Source organism: Panthera onca, chromosome E2, assembly GCF_046562875.1.
Source record: "Panthera onca isolate mPanOnc1 chromosome E2, mPanOnc1 haplotype 2, whole genome shotgun sequence".
NCBI lineage: Eukaryota > Metazoa > Chordata > Mammalia > Carnivora > Felidae > Panthera > Panthera onca.
Window position 1 is genome coordinate 27,441,371 of NC_138353.1, and position 20,247 is coordinate 27,461,617.

General features: G+C 48.3%; 1 protein-coding gene across 5 annotated transcripts in view; it reads right to left on the bottom strand.

Moving 5' to 3' along the window:
- ZNF423 (zinc finger protein 423) overlaps positions 1–20,247 on the bottom strand; it is a 333,582-nt gene that overhangs the window by 113,615 nt on the left and 199,720 nt on the right. For all 5 annotated transcript variants that reach the window (XR_009615389.3, XM_060650812.3, XM_060650814.3 and 2 more), the window contains one exon: positions 16,049–16,133. Coding sequence is in view for 4 of the 5 variants with exons in the window: in XM_060650812.3 (XP_060506795.1) it covers positions 16,049–16,133 (85 nt within the window). In the remaining variant the exon portion in view is untranslated. The remainder of the gene's footprint in view (positions 1–16,048; positions 16,134–20,247) is intronic.

The window sequence follows — 20,247 nt, forward strand, 5'->3', positions numbered from 1 at the left end:
CGGTAAATACAATAGTTTTTCTACCCCTCTGCGTTTTCTAAATTGTTTGATGGTTGATACAAAAATTTCACACTGATGTGGTTCTAAATATGTATAAAAGTTGGGGCACCTAAGGTGGCTCACTTAGTTAAGCTACTGACTCTTGATTTCAGCTCAGGTCATGATCTCACAGTTGTGGATTCAGGCCCACACTGGGCTCCATGCTAACTGTAGAGCCTGCATGGAATTCTCTCTCTCTCCCTCTCTCTCTCTCTCTCTCTCTCTCTCTGTCCCTTCCACAATTGTGCATTCTCCCTCCCTTCCTCCCCCCCAAAATAAATAAACTTTATATATATATGACATATTTAAAACAATTAGATTATAAATGAGGGAGAATAAAGGAAGGTAAGGTTTCTACACTTCACTCAAACTGGTAAAATGATGACACCAGAAGATTTTGAAATGTATATTTAATGTAATATCTAAATAATCACTTTAAAAGCTGTACAAAGAGAAACAATACAGATAAACCAAAATGAAATTCTTAGAAATGTTCGAGTAACCCACAGAAAGTTAGGGAAAAGAAAACAGAAATAAAAAAAAAAAAACAGAACCAACAGAAAACAAAATACAGAATGGCAGACTTAAGCCCTAACATTTCAGTTACATTCAATATAAATGGTCTAAATACAAATTAAAAGACAGAGATTGGCAGAATGGAGTGGTGAAGGCAAGGGAGAATGATCCACCTATATTCTCTCTATAAGAAATTCACTTAAAATGTAACCACATTGGCATATTAAAAGTAAAAGTATAAAATAAGATATATCTTGCAAACATTAATCAAAAGAAAGCAGAAGGTGTAATATTAGATAAAGCAGGCTTTAGAGAAAAAAATTATGAAATAGACAAGAAAGAAGTTGATCAACCAAGAAGACATAGCAATCTTAAATGTGTAGGCACCAAACAATAGAGCTGTGAAATATATGAAGCAAAAGCTAATAGAACTGAAAGAAGAAACAGACACATCCACAATTATAGTAGAACATTTTAACACCTTTCTCTCAATGATTGATAAATCAATTAGAGAGAAAATCAGCAGGGACTTAGAAGAATTCAACAACACCATCAACCAACAAAGTCTACTTGACATTGATTGAACATATCACCCCAAAAGAGCAGAATATACATTCTTTTCAAATGCCTGGAGAACATATACCAATATGGGCCATATCATGTGTCATAAAACAAATCTCAGCAAATTTAAAAGAATTGACATTTGAAGTCATACACGGTGCTTCTTCCAATCACAATGGAATCAAACTAGTTATTAACAAAAAAGAAAAGAGAAAAACCTCCAGACACTTGAAAACTAAACAAAGCACTTCTAAACAATGAGTCAAAGATGAAGCACAAAGGAAACATTTTATAAAATATAATGAACTAAATGAAAATAAAACTACAGCATATCAAAACTTGTGGAACACAGCTAAATCAATGCTAAGAGGAAAATTTATAACACTAACTATATACATTAGCAAAAAGTTTCAAGGGGCGCCTGGGTGGCTCAGTCGGTTAAGCATCCAACTTCGACTCAGGTCACGATCTCAGTTTGTGAGTTCAAACCCCACATCGGGCTCTGTGCTGACAGCTCAGAGCCTGGAACCTGTTTCAGATTCTGTGTCTCCCTCTCTCTCTGCCCCTCCCCCACTCACGCGCGCACGCTCTCTCTCTCTCTCTCGCTCTCTCTCTCTCTCTCTCTCTCTCAAAGATAAACATTATAAAAATTTTTTTAAAAAAAGAAAAAAGTTTCAAATCAGTCATTAAGCTTCCACCTCAAAGACTCAGAAAAACAGCAGCAAGATAACCCAAAGCAAGCAGAGAGGAGGAAAAAAATAAAGATAAGAGCAGATCATTAAATTGAAAACAGAAAACCAATACTGAAAATCCATTTTTAAAAGTTGGTTCTTTGAGGGGTGCTTGGGTGGCTCATTAAGTTAAGCATTCAACTCTTGATTTCGGCTCAGGTCATGATCTTGCAATCATGGGATCGAGCCCTGCATCAGGCTCTGTGCTGAGTGTGGAGACTGTTTGATCTCTCTCCCTCTCTCTCTCTGCCCCTTCCCCTCTTACTGTCTCTCTATAAATAAACAAACAAATAAATAAATAAACATAACAAAAAATTTTTAAGTTGGTTCTTTGAAGAGATCAATAAAATGGACAAATCTCTAATAAGACTGACAGAGAAAAAAAGTGGGAAGGCGGAAGTTCCCAATATCAGAAACGAACCTGAGGATATCACTATAGACCCTACAGACATCAAAAGAATAAAAAGAGAATATTGCTGTGAAAACTATGCACACATAAATTTGACAAATTACATGAAACAAACCAATTCCTTGCAAAACACAGCCTCTTACAACTCAACCAACATGAAATACACAATTTGAACAGTCCTAAAACTATCAAGGAAATCAAATTCATAATTAAAAACTCCCTAAAAGGAATTCTCCAAACCCAGGTTATTTTACTGGAGTATTCTAACAAATGTTTCAATAAGAATAAACACCAATTATACATAATTTCTTTCAAACTATAGAAGAACCACTTCTCAAACTTATTTTATCAAGTTAATATTGCCCAATATGAAAATCAGTCAGATAGGTCAAAACAAAACTGCAGGCCAATGACCCTTACAAATACAGGCAAAAATATATACATTTAATGAAATATTAGCAAAGAGAATTGAGCAATATTTAAAAAGAATTGTACACTATGGCCAATTGGGGTGTATATCAAGGATGCAAGACTATCTCAATATTCAAAAATCAATATAATCCACTATATTAACAGAAGAAGAAAAATCACATTATCATATAAATAGATTCAGTTTTTTAAAAAAACATGGATTTATTTGATAAAATCCAAAACCCATCCATGATAAAACCTCTTAAAAAAAAAAAAAGAAAGAAATAGAGGGGTAGTTCCTCAACTTGACAGAGTTATCTACAAAAAACCTGCATCTACTATTACACCTAATGATAAAAGACTGAATGTTTTCTCCCTAAATTCAGAAACAAGATAAGGATATCCACTATCACCACTCTTATTCTGCACAATTCTGGAAGTTCTAACCAGAGCAAAAACAAGAAAAGGAAATAAAAGGAACATAGACAGAAATAAAACTGCCTTTATTTGCAGATGACTGGATTGTCTATATAGAAAATTCCATGGAATCTACAAAAATTAAAAAAAAAAACTTCTACAACTGAGTTGAGCAAAGTCAAACAGTACAAAAATCAACATTCAAAAGCCAACTATATTTCTATATACTAGGACACCAATATTAAAAATGAAATCCCATTTATAATCACTAAAAAAAAGAAATATTTAGATGTAAATCTATCAAAATATGGACAGGACTAGCATGTTATAAGCTACAAAAGAGCAATAAAAGAAACTAAAGAAGATCTAAGTACATTGAGAGATATACCATGTTCATGGATTGAAACCCTCAACATAGTAGATGTCAATTCTCCCCAAATCAATATGCAGGTTTACACAATTCTTTTTAAAATTATAGCAAGAGTTTTTGCATGTGTAGATAAGATTATTCTAAAATTTATGTGGAAAGACAAAGGACCTAGGATACCTAAACAATTTTGAAAAAGGATGATAAAATAGAAGGACTCAGTCTATCTGAGTTTAAAACTTATATAGCTACAGTAATCAAGACTATGTCATATGACAGAGGGATAGACACATAGATCAATGGAACCCAGAAATAGATCCCACACAATATGCCTTTTCAACAAATGATGCAAGAGCAGTTGGACATTTGGAGGGTGGGGAGTAGGAAGAGGAGGAGGAGGAGAAGAAGCTCAACCCAAGACTCACAGCTTATGTAAACACGAACTCAAAACAGATCTTAGACTTAAATGCGAAATGTAAAATTATAAAAGTTTTTTGGAAAAAAATAGGCAAAATATCTTTGGGATCTAGGGTTAGGCAAAGAGTTCTTAAACTGGGCACCAAAGGCATGAGCCATATAAGGAAAAAATGATAAACTAACACTTTACCAAATTTTAATCTTTTACCCTGCAAAATACTCTGTCAAGAAGTCTGTCAAGAAGATGAAAAGACAAGCCTCAGACTGAGAGGAAGTATTTGCAAACCATGTAACCAACAAAGGACTAGTATCTAGAATATATAACGTACTCTCAAAACTTAACAGTAAAAAAGCAAACAGTCCAATTAGAAAATAGGCAAAATATATGAAGAAGCATTTCATCAAAAAGGATAAACAAATGGCAAATAAGCCCATGAAAAGAAGTTCAACATCATTAGCCATTAGGGAGATGTAAATTAAAACCACAATAAGATACCACTACAAATCTATCAGATTGGCTAAAATATAAAATAATGCCGAACCAAATGCTGGCAAGGATGAAGAGAAACTGGATGTCTCGTAGGTTGCTGATAGGAATGTAAAATAGCACAGCCACCCTAGGAAACAGTTTGGCAGTTTCTTTAAAAGTCAAACATGCAGGGCATCTGGGTGGCTCAGTCAGTTGAGCATCTGACTCTTGATTTCAGCTCAAGTCATGATCTCAGGGTCATGAGATCAAGCCCTGCATTGGGTTCTGTGCTGAGCATGGAGCCTGCTTAAGATTTGCTCTCTCTCCCCCTCCCTCCCTCCCTCCCCCTCCCCCTCTCTCTCTCTCTCTCTCTGCCCCCCCCCCGCCCCCCACTGCACAGGCTCTCTTGCTTTCTCAAAAAAAAAAATTTTTTTAAGGGGCGCCTGGGTGGCTCAGTCGGTTAAGCGTCCGACTTCAGCTCAGGTCACGATCTCGCAGTCCGTGAGTTCGAGCCCCGCATCGCGCTCTGGGCTGATGGCTCGGAGCCTGGAGCCTGCTTCTGATTCTGTGTCTCCCTCTCTCTCTGCCCCTCCCCCGTTCATGCTCTGTCTCTCTCTGTCTCAAAAATAAATAAACATTAAAAAAAATTTTTAAAAATTGTTTTAATAAAAAATTTAAATTTAAGTTAAAATGAAATACTTTTAAAAAGTCAAACATGCAAGTGCTATAGACCAGCACCTGCATGCCTGGGCATTTATCCCAAAGGTAATGAAAACTTATGTACAATTCCATTCCTATAACAGTCTTGCAATGTCAAAACTACAGAAACGGGGAACAGATTAGTGGTTTCCAGGGGCTGAGGAAGGGGCTGGGGCAGAACAGAAGTGGCTATGGCTATAAAAAGGCAGCATGAAGGTGTCGGTGGTGATGGGAACCCTCTGTAGCCTGAATGCATCTATCTCAATATCCTGGTTGTGCTACAGACTCTCCTTTTGCAAACTATTACCCTTGGGGGAAACTGGGTAGAAGGTACAGGAGATCTCTCTGTGAATCTCCACATCAATCTACAATTAACTCAAAAGGAAAAGTTTAACTTTTTAAGTTAAAAACTCTTTAAAGGATGAAGAAAGAACCATGAAGAGCTTTAAAAGAAGAGAAGGTGGGTGGGAGCACCATGTTCCCCAAGCTAACGCGCTTGAAGCATGGGGAGTGTGGGGAAGGAACAGGGTTGCCACGTAAAATGAGGTATGGCCAGTCACATTTAAATGTCAAATAAACAACAAATAATTTTTTAGTATAAGTATGCCCCATGCAATACTGGAGCCACACTTGGACTAAAAAATTACATGTTCTCTATTTGGAATTCAAATTTAACAAGCCATTCTGTGTTTTTATTTGCAAAATCTGGAAACCCAGTGAGGGAGGGATAGGACACAGGCATCTGGCAGGGTGGGCACAGGGAGTTGTAAAAGAAAGACTGTAGGAGAGAGGTCAGAGGGCAAGCAAAGGGATGCCAGGGACCATAGACACCACAGGTCGGGCAATGCCTTAGGGGAAGGGGAGGCAGAAGTTAGCTCGGAAGGGCCCCCAGCTGCTGGGTTTATGGGCTCCTGCTGGCAAAGTGACCCTCTGTGTGCGGCCCACACAAAATCCAGAAAGAGGCCAAAAGAAAGAACGTTTGAGTCTCCAGGTGCTGTTCCAGGCTGGAGGGAGTCTGATGGCGTATCCAAGAAGGGGCCTCTAAGAGGCACTGGGGGCTCCTCTCACCATGACGTGGTCCTAACCCCTTAAAATCTCCCCTTCCTCTAGGGGACAGACAGGCAGACCAGCGGGCCCCAGCGTGTAGGCCAACGGACTATCACACCTCTGACAGGAGCCAACGCTCTCTAAGCACTCAGCTCGCAGCTCAGAAGTCACCTCCTAGCCAGGCTACCGCCAACCGGGTGTTTTTACCCGGCTCCCACGCACACCACGACTCTCCCTATGTTCCTCATGGAACCTATTACAACTTGAAATAGCCAGGATTTCTTATCTGTTTGCTTCTTTAACACCCATCTGCTCCCCACTAGCTCCAGGACCACAGGACTTTGTTTTGCTTGCTGTGACATCCATGCTTAGTGCATAGCATGCAGATGGAGCTCAAGCAAGAAAAAAAGGGCTGAATGAATGAAGGAGTAAATGAATAAATCATTCCGACTGGAGCTACTCCTTTGGGATCTATCCTGCAGGCACAGCCCCTTAGAGCTTGACAAAGGCAGAGAACCAGTCTTCCTCTTCCAGGAAGCCCTCAGCAGCATCCTCTGAGCTGCCATGGGCCAGCACCTAGGATGTAGGCTTAGCATGGCCACAGAGTGGCTGTTTATCCTTTCTAAACAAGGGCTCTAGTATGATCTTCATTATCTTGAGCATTATCTTTAATGAGTCCCTGCCACAGGGACTACTAATAATATCAATAATATTAATGTTAATAGTTACCACTTACTGAGAACCTACATGTGCCAGGGAGTGTGCCAGGCACTTTTCATATATTTTAATTCATTTAATCCTCCAAAAAGTCCCCCAAAAGTAGGGGTTGTGACCCTTTCTTTTTGTGCCGTCCCCTTCTTGTAGAAATAGATACCTCCTTTCTTTTCAAGAATACCCTCCCTGCTCCCATTCTTGGGGCTCAGGGGACTGACACTGACCCACCCCAGCGCCCAGGAAGGGCAGGTGGGGCTAGCCTGAACGATCAACTACCCCCTCTCCCTGGCTACAGCAATTAGTTCATGGGCAGCTTCATGACCCTCAGGAGGCAGTCAGCCTTGGTCCTGCCTGAGACCTTTTCTGCTGATGAGGAAGCACATGCCCCTCTCTGCTGGGACTGCTGGACCAGGAGCTGCTGGCTGTCATCATGCACCAGGGGATGAAGGCAACAAAGAGGAAGCAGAGCTGAGAGACAGAGAGACTGGTGATGACTTTATTGCAACCCCTGGATCCAGCCATGCCTGAAGGCTCTCACCCAAGGTATCCTGGGACTTGTCAGTTACATGAGCCAAAAATTCTCTTTTTTATGTGTTAGTCAGTATGAGCTGGGTCTGACTTGTCACTGAATGAGTCCTGTCTAAACTACTGCATATCATTAGGATGTGGTTATTTTATAGACAAGGAGCTGAAGCATACAGAGGCAGATAACCGTTAGCTATGAGCTGGGAGTGCTCTTAACCACTGATTGACCGTAGAGTTCTATATTCTGAGTGTGTGTGCATGCTCCCACCTGCGTACTCTGTCTCTCATTATTATTCACAGCTACAGCAGATTGAGCAAACAGTTGGTGCTTAATACAGATCGACTGGATAAACTAAAATCAATAACTTCCAAAAGGAGTTTTTGTTTAGCAAATGCTGCCATCAGTGACTTCGGGTTCTCACTCCGAGTCAGGCTCACAGTACACTGTGTACCTTCGTGGAACCACTTCCCATCTCCCCACACCCCTTCCCCAGGCAGATGAGCTGGAAACCAGAACAGGCTGATCAGCCAGCGAGGGCCACCCCGACTCCCTCAGGAGGGGGGTCTACAGTCAGAAGAGGAGGTCTCCCACTCCCTCCCTACTGGGCCCCAGAGACACATGACGAAGGGGGTCCAGTGTGAGGCTCTAGCACCTACTGGGAGCTCAGGGCAGAGGAGGCCAAGCCCTGGGGCCACACTGGCCACGGGGACACTTGTTTTCTGCCATCACTTCAGTAAGTCTCAGCCAAAATCAGATGGAAGGGAAATCGCTCATGTATCAGCTGCTCCCACACAGCCAAATGACCATAAAGGGCATTCAGTAAAGTCCACCCAACAGTACAGGCCACCAAGCCCATGGCAACGGAGAGCAAGAAGAGGAGGCCGTGCTTGCGGGCTGGTCCACACAAGATGGTGCCCGCGCCCTGGTCCCTGGCCTGGCTGCATTGGTATCTCCTCTCCATCCTTCCTCTTCCTCTCCCCGGTGGTGCTCTCCCGTTAGCCTAGAAACGTACTCTGGTCTCTCCCTCTTAAAAATGAATGCAAAAGCTTCCTGGGATCCTCGGATCCCTCTAGCTCCTGCTTCTCACCCTCCCTTCCAAGCCTGGAGCCTGGCAAGTCGAGGCTACACTGCTGGTCTCCCCTGTCCCCGTAACTCATTCCTCCATCTGATTCCATTGACCCTGCTCTTGCCCAGGACGGTCCAGCAGACCCTCTTCAGCCTCTCTGTGGCTTTTCGCACTGCTGCCCAGAAGCACTGTGCCATCTTGGCGTCAATGACGCCACGCTCCTCCCAGCTGCCTTCAGCAGATATGCTGATGCTTCCAGATCCCTTCTCCAGCCCAGGCCCCTTTTGTGAGCCCTCGGCCCACGTGGCCAACTGCCGGCCAGACGGCAGCCCACAGATCACCTGTGAGCCTCTCGTGCAAGGTCACATAACGCATGAACTTGAGCCCACCAAGTGTGATGAACATTCAGGTATAGGAGTTCAGAGGATTCCAGGCCCTGGAATCACACTGCCTGTGTTCAAATCCCCCCTCTGCAACTTACTGACAACAGACAAGTCCCCTGAATCCCCCATGTGAAAAAGGGGAGAGACAGCAGTGCCCCCTCATCAGCTGTAGGGGTGGGTGTGATAGCAGGTGTAGATATTGTTAGCTGGACCTGGTACTCAGTAAGCCTCACCTCTACGATCGTTATTGGGGCCATCTTCTTTGCCAGTCCCACAGCAGCTAGCTATTCCCCAGGCACAGTCTCATCTTCTACCTGCCACCCAAAACCTGACCCCTTGAGAACTTAAAGTCAGTCCGAACTTCTCCCCTTCCCATAGCCATTCAAATTTGCCCAATCCTGCTAGCTTTGCCTCTTAAATGTTTCTCGAACCACACCCTCCTAACCAACACCTTCATCGTCTCTCACCGACTCCACTGCACTATCTTTTCTATGATCCACCCACCTCCTACCTCATGATTTTTCCTGAAACAACACTGCATTGTCTACAATTTCCCAACATACCACATGGATCTCTTCTCTGTGGATTGGCCTATGCTGTTTTCTCTGTCTGGAATGCCCCTTTCCCCTTACTTCCCAACTTCTTAGGTGTCACCTCCTCCAGGAAGTTTTGCTGGATACCCAGATTGAACAACACACACTTGTCCTTTGCGTTTCCGTATCTCACACTTGTGACATTACATAGAACTTTTCCTTTTGGGTTATTAACTCCCCATCTGGATGAGAGGAGAGGTTCCTCACCAAACCCCCCAAGGATCTCAATCATGTTTACTGAAACGCGGTTATTATCAGAGGAAGCCCCACCTAAAGAGCCTTTCCCTGTCTTTAAAAAAAAAAAAGGGGGGGGGGCGCCTGGGTGGCTCAGTTGGTTAAGCGTCCGACTTCAGCTCAGGTCACGATCTCGCGGTCCGTGAGTTCGAGCCCTGCATCGGGCTCTGGGCTGATGGCTCAGAGCCTGGAGCCTGCTTCTGATTCTGTGTCTTCCTCTCTCTCTGCCCCTCCCCCGTTCATGCTCTGTCTCTCTCTGTCCCAAAAATAAATAAAACATTAAAAAAAAAAAAATTTTAAAAAAAAAAAGGCAAGAAATCTATGAAAACGAAACATTTCAGCTATTTTAAAATCCAGAAGCGATGGGTCCTTCGTAAACCAAAGTGCTTGATCAACAGCTTCCTTAAACCAACCACTGAGGTTCAAAGTGAGGGAAACTGAGTCCTCTCACCCTTAGGGGCTGCTAAGGGGATTGTGCGAAGCTAAAAATTAAAAAGGATGGGATGATAACCTGTCCATATAGGCTTGCTATTCTGACAGAACAGTTCCAGAACTTGAAATGTAATCTCCTGTGGGGAAAGGAAGACATTTTTAACACGTATTAAGGTTAGACAGGTGTTTTAAGTCTGGCATTACCAGATCAAAAGCACCATGGAAGAGCCTAACACAGCCCCGTTCAGCAACATGTGTTCACGGTACACGGCGAACAGGAACCCCTTCTCCTCGTCCTTTTCATATGTTTTTCTCTTCAGTTATATTTGAGGGGTTTTGTATTTCCCTGGTGTGAGGGCGACACACTGATTTCCACCCCAGACCTTCCTTCCCCTCCTAAACACAGGTCTTCACTTGGGTCCTGGGCATGCAAGCAGCCACAGAAAGAGTAAGTACCTGGTCTGCAAGGTGGCTTTTTCAATATGTCTTCAAGGATATGCTTCTTAAAGACTTAGAAGACAGAAGTCCCCCCGCCCCCCCTCCCCACACACACACTCCAGATGGACCAGGGCTTATCCTGCCACAGCAAGGGGAAGGGCTAGGGAGGGGACAATAGACAAGGACCCCAGCCCAGCATGTTGGGGGGTATGTTAAAGGCTTAAGCAGGAGGTGGGAGAGGCTGATCTTCCAGATGTACCTCTGTCCCATTTCTTCACCCCTCGATAGCAAAGCTCAGCCCCTCCAGAGGTACCCAGGGAACAGGGCTGATGTGACCAGGAAAACAACATCCCCAAAATGCCTAATGCCCCACTGGGCCCCAGGCTCTGGCCTGGCTGCCTGCCAGAGGGTCCACAACCACTTTCCAAGGACATAGAGGGTGAATGTTCCTGTCAAGGTTCCCTGAGGACTGTCCCTTCCCAGCGCTGACCCTCCCACAGGGACCCATGATGCCCCGGATAAGGACACAAGGGCCTAGAGGCTGAGTCACTCCGTTAGGGCCGACCTGGGTCAGAGCAAGTTCGTTATTTCAAGGACAAGTTCTCAGACCTCTTATCCAGCCACACCCGGCAGGAACCGAGAGGAGAGACACCCACAGGCAGTTGAGAAGAGGGCAGGCCTGCCCTGGCAAATCAGCTTCCTTGGTGTCTGAGGCCTCAGGTGCCCCAGGAGGGCTACGCACGCTTTGTGCACACATGTTCAACTTATAGAGGAAGACGCTCCTCCCTTCCCAGCCACTGGAAAGGGCCCCTGTCTTTGGGCCAGGCCACAGGAAGCCCAAGGCGGGGGGCCTCCTACAGAGCCATTTTCAGGGAGGGGGGTCACCCTTCCAGATGTGGGGGCAGTGGATGGTGGGCAAGGGCAGCAGGGCTGGGCCAGGTCGTCTCTACAGGAGGCCGCAGAACAGGGCTGTGGCCTGCTCCAAGTTTTTGTTGTGCCTGCTGGGGGAGGGGGCGTCTAAAACCATTTCAAAACCTGGAAGAAGCCCAGTGAAGGGGGCCTCATTCCCTGTGGGGAGGGGGGGGATTTCAAAGGGGACCCTGCTGCTGAAAAGGTTTCAAAAAACCCTTGCCTTTCTATCAGCTCCAAATCACTCCCTCGCCAGCAGCAGCCGGGAGAGGGTGCCGGGAAAATGTTTCCAAGGAGATGTGTCCCTGAGTCATCATAACTGCCAGGGTCTGGAGGCTGCAAAGCCACGAAGAGGCCCCCCGCTATAAAAAGGCCGTTTAGCATCCCCCCAGGGGGAGGTCTCCAATAGTCAGGGTCCCCGGGGAGGCCGGCCTCAGACCCCCCCCCAGTGCCCCGAGTTTATGAGAAGGCCGCCAAGCTGAACAGTGCGACTTCTACCCGCCAAGTCCCCTTGGCGCCACGAAGGGGGGCTTTTATCCCCACCAGCTCCAGGCATCCACTCTGGCCTTGGGATATTTAGCAGGGGAAGCTGTCCACAGGGACACTGGGCCCCAACAGTTTTGACCGGGACTTCACAGCCAGCCCCAGCTGGGGCTCTGGTACCTACCACTCTTCCACTCATATTTCCCACGGTTGCCCTCTGGCACCTTCCCCAAGTCACCAAGGCCAACCAGGCCCACAGCACAGACCAAATCGAAGTTCCTTCACCTCCTTCCTCTTTTTTCTCCCAGCCTCATCCCTCACCTCTGGACCAGACCAGGCGGGTCTCTCTTCTCTTCCATCTTCTTCCTCCTCAACACTGCAGCCAGATTAATCTCCCTAAAGCACTCAGTGACATCCAGGCCATTCTCTGCCCTAAAACCTTCAATGGCTCCCTAGTGCCTAAGCCCAATGTTGCACATTCAGGTGCCCACAGGGATGAGGCTGGGGACACAAATGAACAAAGCACCCTAAAATATAATAAAGATGGGTGGGACCATGGTGCCTGGAAACACACAAACCCAGCTGCTGCCGAGCTCGTCAGCTGTGCCACATGGGAATTCAGGGCCCTGGCTGCCACCTCTTCTGGTCTTCCAAGAGAAGCCCAATAAAACATCAGCCAACGGACCCCCAGACTTGGACCCTGGCCCTCAGGGTCAAGTCTAAACCCAAATCCCTTAACTTGGCATTCAAGGCCCTCTCTGGCTTGGCCCCAAGCTACCTCCCTACCCTCACTGCTCACAATGCTACCACATGCGATGCCTCCATCCCAGCCAGGTTGAGCTCCTCCAACCCTCAAACCCCCTCCTCTGCTTCTGTCTCTGAGCCTTGTTCACCCCACAGTCGTCCCACAGACACTGCTCTCCACCTTCTGGGTCCAACAGCTCATCCTTCAAGGACCTCCTTCTGCTGAGCCCTCCAAGGCCCTTGTCCTCTGGTGACTGTCCTTCCTTGTCAAGGCTGTTCCCTCTGCCAGGGACAGGCCTGCCATGGAGAAAACTCCTCTTCATCCTGTGACACCCAGGCCATTCTGACAGGCCTCTTTGGATCCAGCAGTCCTTGGTCTCTGTTCTCAGTTCTCATCAACCTCCCTGCACCTGGATGCCTTCAGCTTCCCCTGCGGGTAGGGGACCCAAGGGCAGTGCTGGGTCTCTCCCACCACAGACCCTGGCAGGGAACCACACACAGCAGAGAGAGCCCAGCTGTATTCAGACCCTGGTTCTGCTGCTTCCTGCCTGGAAGAATTCGGATAAGTCATTAAAGCTCCTCTATGAGATGAAGGATGAATACCTACACAGAGTGCCTGCCACACGGTGTGGCTCAGTGCATGGTGGCTGCTCTAGTGCTCTCGCCCAGGAGACCCCCCTTCGCTGCGTGATGCGTGTGCTGCGGGGTCTCCCACGGGGTGCCGTAAGGCCTCTGTGGATGGGGACCCTGTCCCCTGCTCCCTCTACCACCTGAGGCACCGCCCCAGCACTCGACACGCAGTAGGTGCTCAGTAGTCAGTATTCTCTGATAGATGGGGGTGATGAGGCCAGGGGAGGGCAAGCAGGTGGGGAGGGCAGGTTAGAGCAAGAGGAGGTACCGCCCCGCCAGAGGCAGGTCTCGCATCGGGGTCCCCAGCCCATGTGGTCCTGCACGATGATACTGTTCGTTGCGTGAACGTCTCACTTGGGACTCCCAGGCTCGGAGACCAACAGCTCCTTGCTGCTTGCTCCCCACATGTCCTGGGAACCAGGCCAGCTCGCAGCGCTGCAGAGTCAGGCTCGGGTGAGGGGCCCTGTCCAGCCACCAGATGGGACTGCCTCTCTCCGGAGCCTGGCCCTCCGCTCACACAAAGGCCCAGATGCCCCTCAACCCCCCCCTTTCCACTGCCCACCTTCTAGTTAGAAGCATCCCCCTCCTCACCTTCCACCTGAGGACACACAGCTTCCGGGCTCAGCACAGAAGGAAAGGTGGAGGGTGGGGGGAGCACCTTTGAAATCACTGTGGTCCAATTAGCCAGGTTCTCGCCCTTCGTGCTTACAAACAGGCACACACATTAACACCTGCTACAAAGGCAAACATTTTTAGATATCTTCATCTTTACCTCCTTGACACTCCCATGAAAGCGCTCTCAGCAGCCAGTGACTGACAGGCTAGTTTCCTTCTTCTACTTCGGCAGGGGGCTTTCAAAGAGAAGAAATTAAAAAGCCACCAATCTCCCTGTCAGGCTGAACTCCCAGGGCCTCACGTGCCCTTCGTCAGCTCCTGGTGTCCCCTCACCACTGGGAGAGCCCCACCACGCACACAGTCAGGGCCAATGTCTTCAGGGGAACCACCCTGAATCACTGGGACACTGGATCCTCACGCCCACAGAGCTCACCAAGGCTGCAGCTAGCTAGGATGGCTGCGGCATCCTCTCCCTGAGCACAGCTTCACTAAAGAAGCATCTCAACAGCGGTCCTTGTTGCAGAGAACGTGGATGGTGGCACGGCTGTGCAGAATTCTCACATTGCCCGCGGGAGCATAATTTCATACGACTACCTGTATCTACTGAAGGTGAACCTACTCGTATTCCATGACCCACCAATTCCACTACCAACATTCCCATTAAAATCATATGCACGTGTTCACCAAAACCCATAGACCAACAATGCCCATAGCAGCACATTATCCGAAACAACTCCAAAATGAAAATGACCAAGATGCCCATCAAAAACAGAATAGACAAGGGGTGCCTGGGTGGCTCGGTCGGTTAAGCGTCCAACTCTTGATTTTGGCTTAGGTCACGATCTCACAGTTGTAAGATCGAGCCGTGCGTCGGGCTCCATTCTGGGCGTGGAACCTGCGTGGGATTCTCTGTCTCCCTCTCCCTCTGTCCCTCCCCTGTTCATGCTCATGCACGCATGCTCTTGTTCGATCTCAAAAAGAAAAGAAAGAAGAAAAAAAAGAGTAGAACAGACAAGATAAATGGTGATGTGTTCACACAACAGAATATCATACACCAGTGAGAAGGGGCGATGTCCGACCACAGGCACTAACGTGAATGAAGGAAAGGCACCCAACACAAAAGAGCAGAGACTGTATGCTCTCATTTATAGAAAGTGCAAAATGGGCAAAAAAAGCCTTATGCCAGCGACATCAGGATGGTGACATTTCATTGCTGGGGGGAGGGGCTGGAGGGGCCAGGAGGGGACTTCTGGGATGCAGAAATGGTCGGCTTCCTCGGCTAGGTGTTGATTACACAGTTGCACTCGGTTCCTGGGAATTCATTGAGTAGCACAGTTAATGGGTGTTTTTGAATGCATGCAATTAAGAGTTTTGTAAAACAGTACTCGGTCCGCAAGACTATAATAAAAAAATGTTAGAGGAAGTGAAGGGTCAGGATGCCCAACACACGCTTGAAGCCTCACTGCTCAGACTGCAAGGGTCTTGGAGAAGGTGATCATACTTCCACCAAAGACCCAGGGCATCAGCATTCCAGAAGCTCCCGAAGCCCTCACTGCCAAATCCTCCACCCACCCTGGGCCAGCTCCACGCTCACCAGAAATCCAGCCGTGCTCCCTCTGACACGTAGGGCATCCCCGGCTGCTGGCAAGACAGCACCCATCCAACGGAAGGCACGTAAGACCTCACAATCACAACTTCCCCTCCCCACCTCGGACCAAGAGGGAACAACACGAAGGCACTTTGAAAGTTCCCCTTCCAGAAAGGCTGAATTTTCCAAAGTCCAAAACCACTTGAAGAAGAATAGGAAAAGTAGTGAAATACCTTTGTAAGCATTCTGTTTTGACAACGTGCCTGAGGAATTCACCACGTTTAGTGGGGAAATGTGAGCAGTTAAATCTATTCAATGTCATGACATATAAAATTGAAGCATAATTGCCCCTGAGTGCTTGACAACTGGAAAGCACTTCGTTTCAGAAATGGAGGGAAATTTATGCTGGGAAATGGAAGAGATTGTCAAAAGTTTGATTGTAATGTGAGTAGAGCTCCAGCTCTTACATTTTACTCCCATTTGAAATGTCTCGGAAACAGCAGCAGTGACTCCATCTTTTGCCCTAAAAGCAGCAAAATGATGATTGGAACCACAAATTTCAAAGCCCGATGAGTGGCCCCAGCATGGGTGGGAGGAAACGCTCTCTTACCAATCATGTGGTTGGCAACATGGATTTGGATCTCTCTCTCGTTCTCAAAGGTCATCTGGCACTTGATGCACTGGTATGTCTTTTTCTGTTTGGAAGCCAAAAAGAAAGGAATTAGATAGTCAGGAAGTGGAAAAGAGCAGAAAGCAAAAGTGCCTGGAGGTCCTCACTCAAGACTTGCCAGAATGGCTCTGGTCCCCTCCCAGGTCTCTTCTGGCCATTCTCTCCTCACCTGCCTCCAAATCCAGCTCTCCAGCCTGGGGCAGGGGACTAGGCTGCATTCCAAAGGAGGTGCTCCTCTGTTACATCTGGGGAAATTGCCATGATGGGAGTCACCATCCCAAGGTGAGAGCACACAGTATAACCATGGAAAAGAAGTTGAAGGAGGCTGCCCTTCTAGGAGCATGCTCAAATCCATCCATCCATCCATCCATCCACCCATCATCCATCCATCTACCTGCTTACTGTCTACACACACACACACACACACACACACACACACACACACCCATCCGTCTACCCATCAATCCATCTAGCTATGTTATCAGCCATCCAGGTAATACACACCTACCCATCCACCTATTCATTCATCCACCCTCCATTTATCCATCCTCTGTCTACTCATCCTTCTGTCTTCTCCTACATCCATCTACCAGTCCAACCATACATCTATCTTTCCACCCATCCAACTACTCTATCTCTTTACATAAGAGATAAGGGCCATGTGGCCGAGCAGGGGATACTGTTCCTGCCAGTCCTGGTGCTTACAAGTAACTGAAGAATTCCTCACTAGGCACACAAGGTTGCTGGTGATCTTACAGCTGGCTTCCACGCACAGGAAGCTAATACCAGCTGCCTTTAGGAGGTAGAAGGAGGAAAATGGAGATCATCAGAAGCTTCAGAGCTTCTTGAAGACCCACTCCAAAGAATCTTCTCAACAACTAAGCCTAGGTGGGTGATTGTGAAAACAGCCCCCTCTGGACAGGGGTGGTATTGCCTGTGTGGGGGAAAGTCTGTGGCTGTGAGTTTTTATGAAGAGGGCAGGGTCGTATTGGGATCCAAAATATCCAAGCTTTTTGAAGACCACTGCAGCTCAGGGATGAAGGGACCTCCCCTGACCTCTGGAAAAGGGGGCAGGGCTTTGGATTTCTTGGTGGAACACTCGGGCCAGACCCTCAAACATGCAGCCAGGATAAACCACCAGGGGGCTCAACTGCCTCAGTTCCCAGGGTGGCTCTGACCACATCTGCAGTTTCCCTCAAGGGCCTGGTCCCACCTCCAGGCCTTTGCCCACACTGTCTCCTCCACTCGGAGTACCCTTTCCATCCTGAGGACTCTGTTCAAATGTCACCTCTGCTGAGAGGCCTCCTCTTCCCACCCCAGGATGAGTTCAGGGGCTCCCCAGGCCCCCAAGCTTATGCTTAAAGCATCTAGTTAATCAGCACATGGATTCGTCGTGGCTAATTGACTTGTTTGCTCCCCCACTGCATCGTGAGCACCCAGAGGGCCAGGATGCGCTTTGTCCACCTGTGAGGTCCCACGGCCAGCAGAGACTAAGTACATGGAAAGCATTTGTTGAACAAATGAGCCAAGTTGCAAATGTTATCTTGCAAAGCACTTTACTAGGGCAGGAGGAGCAAAGAGAACCAAAGATGCCTTCTGTATCCTGGATCCTCACCACCCAGCACAGGACCTGGCCCAGAAGGAGTGCCTAATAATGACTTAACTTTTATTACAATTGTTATTGCTGCTGAGCAAATGCTTGTTGAACGAATCAATGAGGAAACAGCTGTCCTAGCTGGTGCTGGGAGCTTTGGTTCCAGAGGCAGGGTCCCCCCTCAGGTTCCAGAACCCACTCTGATAAGACCAGGGCCCTTTCCCCCAGTGTTTCAGAAAACCTAGGGGTTCAGAACAGTGGCCCAGAGGCAGGCATTCTGCAGGGAAATGCCCAAGAAGTAGGGCGTGAGGCGGGGGGTCGGACAGAGCTGGGGTTTCTGGCCTCACAACAGACAGAGGAGAAATTCAGGCTAGAAGAGACTGTGGGGACTGAGGCCTTCTGGGGGTACACAGTCCCAAAGCCCCCATCTCAGCTCAACTCCACGTCCGTGCTCATGGAGAGCAATGATCTTGGGTCTTCCATTGTCAGAATCATTCATTCCTTCCCACATGTGTCCCCTGCCCTCTTGCCATCACATAGGAAGGGAAAGAAGAAGGAAGAAGTCAATACAAGAACAAAGCACACCCCAGGAAGCTCCATACCAAGGACGCTCAGGGCAGGCCTGCTGGATGGAAGGCTGTGGAGGCCACAGCCATGGCCAGTCCAGACCAGTGCAGAGGACTATCCATGATCAAAGTGATTTTGATTGTTCCTCCTAGGAGCAGGTGAATGAAGTGGGTTGCTGTGCTTGGAAAATAAATCACCAGGGGCTAGGCAGGATGAGAAGTTACCTCCAATACTCCTCCACCACATGGCCACCCCTCAGTGGCAGGAAAAAGACTGCCCGATAATAGGGCCCCTCCTGATGGGGAAAATGCTCCAGGGGATTCCCAAGGGAGGTGACATTGCTGACCACAAGAGCCTGGGTGCGCACACACACACACACACACACACAGACTGCATGCACAGGCATGGACACGCCCATGAGGACACACACAGACATGCAAACAGACACATGTACACTCCCTTGTCGCAACTCACTGTCAACACACAAGACCCCCAACCCCCACCACACACACGGCAATCTGCTCCCTCTAACACAGACACACAGGTGCAACACCCTCAGAGCAGTGGAGGCATCCTCATGGACCACACATTCACACAGGTTGACGTATCCAAATTCATCCCGGGACATGAAGGCTTTCAGCTCTCACTGGATCCATCATGCCCGAATGTACCCACAGCTGCACAAGTAGCTGTGACACAAGCACACGCACAGACCCCACCCCCAATACACACCCTTGGGGACACACGTGTAGACCTCCAAGTGCCCACATGTGCATCCACGCCTTGCCACACACATAGGTTCACCAGCACCAACATTCATTAAGCATGTGTATTATACCCAGAGCCCCCTCCTCCAAAAGACGGCCCTCCCAGCCTTGCATGCAAGGCCATGGGTGCCCAAGGCCCAGGGCAGCAGGCACCCGGCCAGCGCCATCTGGTCCTCCATGTTGGTGGAACATGAGTTCAGGCACAAGCAGGTGAGGGCTCTCTTACTCTGCCTCCCTCCCGCTACAACCTCGTCCTCACCCCAACACCTCCTCTTGGGCTGTCTCCCCTTCTCTGTCCCCCAAAGACCCCCTCCTCCTCTGGAGCTTCAGCCCCCACCAGGAGACATAATTACAGAAAGACAGAACTTGGCATTCAAAGCACCTGCTCTGCCATAAGCCCCTTCTCCAGGGTCCCTCCCATGGTTCTCCTGGGCCTGTGGCCAGGGATGCCTGCCCCTGTGTGGCCCCCAGCAACCTCAGAGAGGAGCCCAGGGTGGAGAGAGAACACGCTTGAGACCAGCAGAGACAGGAGATGAGAAGCGAGGGAGAGACAGGAAAGACAGCCCATAGCTACTGAATTTCCACGATCATGACAGCAGCTCACATTTACTGAGCACCTACTATGTGCAGGCTCTGTTTATTCTGAAGACTCACAATTACTCTGTGAACCCCACTTTAAGGGTGGAGAAAGTGGAATTTGAAGAGGCCAAGCCACTTGGCCAGAGCCCCGCACTACTGGGCAAGGGGACTGGGGTTTGATGCCAGGAGGGCTGCCTCTGGAGCCCGTCTAAGCAGCCTTTCTCAGCCCCGTGTCCCAGAACACATTCGACAGTCCTGGGCCAGGGGACAGAGAGCTGGTGCGGCCTGGCCAAGGCCTCTAACCAGTGTGAGAGCACCCAGTCTGCCCCATCTGGCACTGTGAGGACCTGGGGAGTCAATGGAGGGCTGGTGTCTGCCCACAGTGGCCCAGAGTTGGGGTGATGTTGTTATTACCCATAAGCAGAGCATGGGCGGGGGGGCGGGGGGAGGGAACCTCAATGCTTCACGCTCCAGCCAACAGCAGCCTCAGCCCCACAGGAACCCAGTCCTCCGAGAACTGGTTGCTATGGATACACTCCCGAGGGTCCCAGCCTGCCAGCCCCCAAGCCCTTGCATAGCCCCCAGAGTCTGCTCTTACATGCGTGAGTCCTGGGGGAGGGGGGGTGGGTGAA